Source organism: Etheostoma spectabile, unplaced genomic scaffold (genome assembly GCF_008692095.1).
Source record: "Etheostoma spectabile isolate EspeVRDwgs_2016 unplaced genomic scaffold, UIUC_Espe_1.0 scaffold273, whole genome shotgun sequence".
NCBI classification, from domain to species: domain Eukaryota; kingdom Metazoa; phylum Chordata; class Actinopteri; order Perciformes; family Percidae; genus Etheostoma; species Etheostoma spectabile.
This window is the reverse complement of record NW_022605577.1, coordinates 1,606,163-1,610,249: the sequence shown is the minus strand read 5'-3', so window position 1 is coordinate 1,610,249 and position 4,087 is coordinate 1,606,163. Positions and strand designations below refer to the sequence as shown.

Here is a 4,087-nt window from a genome sequence, read left to right as displayed (position 1 = left end):
TGCGTGTGCGTGCGTGTGTGTTTGTGTGTGTTTTTGGACAGATGCACTAGCCTCTCTGTTGTCCCTGCACTCCCAACAGCAGATGGCACTGATGGAGCTGAGCACTTTCTCCCAGGATGAGTTTTAAGTGTGTGTTTGTGTGTGGAACTGTGCCCAGGGCCATCTCATTGGTGACAGTCGCTGTTATCGCCACTTACACTGTTTCCCTCTCCTTCTTTTTCTACTTCAGCTCCATAGTGAACGTTCCTGGTGAATGGACGTTGAGACGGGAGTTTCTCCGTTTGCAGACAGAGGATCGCGAAGGCGGCAGGGAGGGGGGCCACGGGGGAGGTGGAGGTCAACAACGACAACAGGTACGGTGTCTAGGTCATGTGTGACCGTTTCCACATTCGTTCATAGTAAGCAGTTCATTTACAGTCCTAATTATGATGGCATCAGACTATGTATACACTTGGACGGCTATTTTCATTAATGGACATTTTAACCTCTCCGGTTTCAAAAATAACATCGTGCACAGCTTCTAAATAACCATGTACGTGTAAATAGAGCCTCAGTGTGTGTATCTGTGTTATTCGGATGATTTGCAAATCGTTTCAAGCTAGAATGTCAAACATACACTGGTTTCTCAATTGACAGTTTTCTTTTTTTTCTGTAAAATGTGTCAGTAAATTTTTGGCTTTTGGACAAAACAAGCAAATCCAAGACTACACCATGAGGTCTCTCAGAAATTGTGAATAGCATTTTTTCAACTTTATTATTTTCTTTACAAATCATAGACCAAATGCTTAACTGAGACAATGATTGGCAGATGAATGGATAAAGATAAAGTTATGCTTTCAGAACAGCAAGTTGAGGTTTATTCATTTCATTCATTTAGCCATTTATCACACAAGAAACTGACAAATCATCATATTAGTGAGAAAAGTAGAGCGATGACCTGAATGTCCACTCTGAGCTCTAATCCTCTTTCACACTCAACAATTAACCTTTAGTTAGAAGTTTTAGGTGTAACCGGCTCATATCACAGTTGGAACAGCAGGCCATTTCACCCTGGATTAAAGTCAGTGTTGGTTTTACTAGTGCAGAAGTTAACTTGGTTGACTTTATACACTGTTTTGCTCACAGAGAGATTGGCTTTGGATACTTTCCATAAGATCATCTCTTAATGCAAATGCAACCAGCTATTAGGCTAACTGAAATAAAATAATGCCTATCTCTAGGTATGATGAAGGGTATGTGATGATGTGGGGCTATTATAATTCCCAAGGCCAAGGATGCATAGTATCCTGGGTCCATGGAATAACTGGCCTTTAAAAATAAAAATCGGCCTGCCTCTATGGGAATTTAACATAGGGTTGTGTATACTCATGCACCCTGTATTTTAAGGAATTTATTTATTCATGATACATCATTTACAAAGGAAATCAAATTCCAAAAGATGGTTTTTATTCCTCTTTAGTTTAGTACGGGTATGTAAAAGCTCACTGTGCCCTTTTTTCTTATTTATTTTAATTATGATCATCCTTTCCGTTGAGGCATTACAGCAGCACAGGCAGCAGTTGGCGGAGCAGGAGCGATACAAGCAGCAGTTACTGGCCGACAGACAGAAGAGGATCCAACAGCAGCATGAGCAGCGGCAAAAGTTAGAGGACGTAAGTGCTGCTCATTCACAGTCACCTTCTGCGTTCACTCGGCCTTTATGAGTCAGCATGCAGCAAATAAAAGCTTTCACAGGAAGAGAAGATCAGTTAAAGTCCACTAGCTTTCGACAGCTATCTTTACAAGAATTACTTCAGTGTCACCTTCCACCTGCTGAGTCACATCTGCCCACTAATTGCTAACGCCTTCAACCTCGGAAGCTTGTGTTTATATGATTTCATATATCCTCACAATAACCAGCAACAGTTGCACCTATGTGTATGTTGATGATCCGTGAGCTGTAGTTTTACTGTAGGTTGTAGGGCTGCAGGATATGAGGAAACATTGAACAACATAACATTGAATATTGCGCTAACAATATTATTTGCAATATATGATACAGATATCAAAGGGCATTTTTGCTGCTTTCAGTATTCTGCTGACATACAACAAATTGCTTGTTGAATTTAAAAAAAAAAGAAAGGAAATTAAAGTTAATTACAGTTAAGTTAACATTACATTTAATATAAAAGGCACCACTGAAAAATCGAATGACAGTTACATTTTAAAGTGCAATTTTCTGCTTATATTTTCTTTCAACTAACACACAAAATCTTTGGTGATGTGTTTAAAAAAACAATCTATTGTGCGGTCCTAGCAGGTTGTACTTCTTAAGAATGTCAGCAAAATGCCCACATAAAGAAAATTCATATACCGCGACTAAGTGAACAATACCATTCACACATGCCAAGAAATAGTTTTGTAAATGATGTTTGCTTGCCAGGGTGTATATTTATTATTTATTTATTCAGTACTATTTGCTGTTTCCAGCAGCAGAGGCGGCAGCTGGCAGACTGTGCCTTTCAGTGGGCGGAGCTTCAAGAGATTTTTCCTGGGGAAGAGTCTGATCCCCATGACAGCAGAATCTTACTGGATGAGAGAAACAGGAGGAGTGACAGGAGACAGGTAAAGATGAACTTCTGGTTTCGTTACACATCACTCGGTACTCCAGTGTGATGACTTTACACGTCCTATTCACACCTGAGTTTTTGTTACATTGTATACATTTGATCCGGTTAGTGTTGGCTTCACAGTACAGTTATGCAAGCGCACTAAAGAACTATACATGACATAACTACATCCTGCCGTCATCACATACGTGATCGGCGTCTCCCGTTTCTGATACTGGTTTGTACACTTTTGTATCCTCTCTCTGCGTCAGATTTTTTCCAGGTGACTGCTGCTCCCCCTGTGCTACCACGGCACTTTTTGTTCTGTTCCATTGTTGAAAAGCAAGACACTGCTTGGGTTTTGAAGAGCTGCAGTTTTTATTCAGAGACGCACTGAATCCTACGCTTTACATTTAGGCTACTAAACCGCCAATTTATTTGCTGCTACAGTATGATAGCCGACAGCTGTCTGCTCTGAGCGCATTCACCGTCACACTGTCTCATGTATACACTAACACTGAGCTTCCCCAGTCTTATAACTTGACAATAGCCTGCCAAAGCTTCCTGTATTTGGTCCGAAAGTCTCAACTATCCTACAAATTCTTTCACACTAAAAATGAACCAGACTATGGTTCAGTTTGATCCAGACCGAGACAAACTCTTTTGGTCAGACCAAATTTCGTCTGTTTGGTTCGGACCGTGGTCCGGGGGAGGTTTCACACCTGTAATTTTGGTGAGAAGGAACACCTTGTTAGTAAGCCAAGCTCAGTAGATTTGAGATTGAGCATTGGTCTGGGGAGTCTGCTCTGTGTTTTCTCTCCACAAAAGGCAAGCCAAGGGAGCTTTATTTGAAAAGCACATTTCAGCAACAGGGCAATTCAAAGTGCTTTACACAAAAACAGTTAAAAAACAGTTTAAAAAAAACAAACAGATAAAACACCAGGATAAACAGTTAAAAACTAAAAACAGATAAAACACAAGAATAAAAGTTACAGTACAGTATAAGAAGTTAAACATTAAAGAAATGAACAACCATTTAAAGAAAGGCAACATCAAAAAGAAAGGTCTTCAGCCTTGATTTAAAAGCTGAGAGTAGCAGCGGATCTGCAGGTTTCTGGGAGTTTATTCCAGATATGAGGAGCATAGAAACTGAATGCTGCTTCCCCCTTAGTTCTGACTCTTGGGACAGAAAGCAGAACTGTCCCAGATGACCTAAGAGGTCTGGGGGGTTCGTAGTGTAGTTGCAGATCAGAAATGTGTTTTGGCCCTAAACCATTTAATGATTCATAAACTAGCAAACGTACTTTAAAATCAATTCTTTGAGGCACAGGAAGCCAGTGTAAGGACTTCAGAACTGGAGTGATGTGATCCAGTCTCTTGGTCTTCGTCAGGACTTGAGCAGCAGTGTTCTGGATCAGCTGCAGCTGTCTGATTGATTTTATAGGGAGACCTTTAAAGACCCCGTTACAGTAGTCAAGTCTACTGAAGATGAAAGCATG

The 4,087-nt window shown here is 40.5% G+C and overlaps 1 protein-coding gene across 3 annotated transcripts in view; it reads left to right on the top strand.

Moving 5' to 3' along the window:
* The window catches only part of si:zfos-2326c3.2 (misshapen-like kinase 1), an 80,156-nt gene that overhangs the window by 37,171 nt on the left and 38,898 nt on the right, over positions 1-4,087 (top strand). For 2 of the 3 annotated variants that reach the window (XM_032510833.1, XM_032510831.1), the window contains exons 12-14: positions 230-353; positions 1,536-1,652; positions 2,470-2,604. In XM_032510833.1, the coding sequence (XP_032366724.1) occupies positions 230-353; positions 1,536-1,652; positions 2,470-2,604 (376 nt within the window). The remainder of the gene's footprint in view (positions 1-229; positions 354-1,535; positions 1,653-2,469; positions 2,605-4,087) is intronic. The other variant, XM_032510832.1, reaches the window with a different exon arrangement.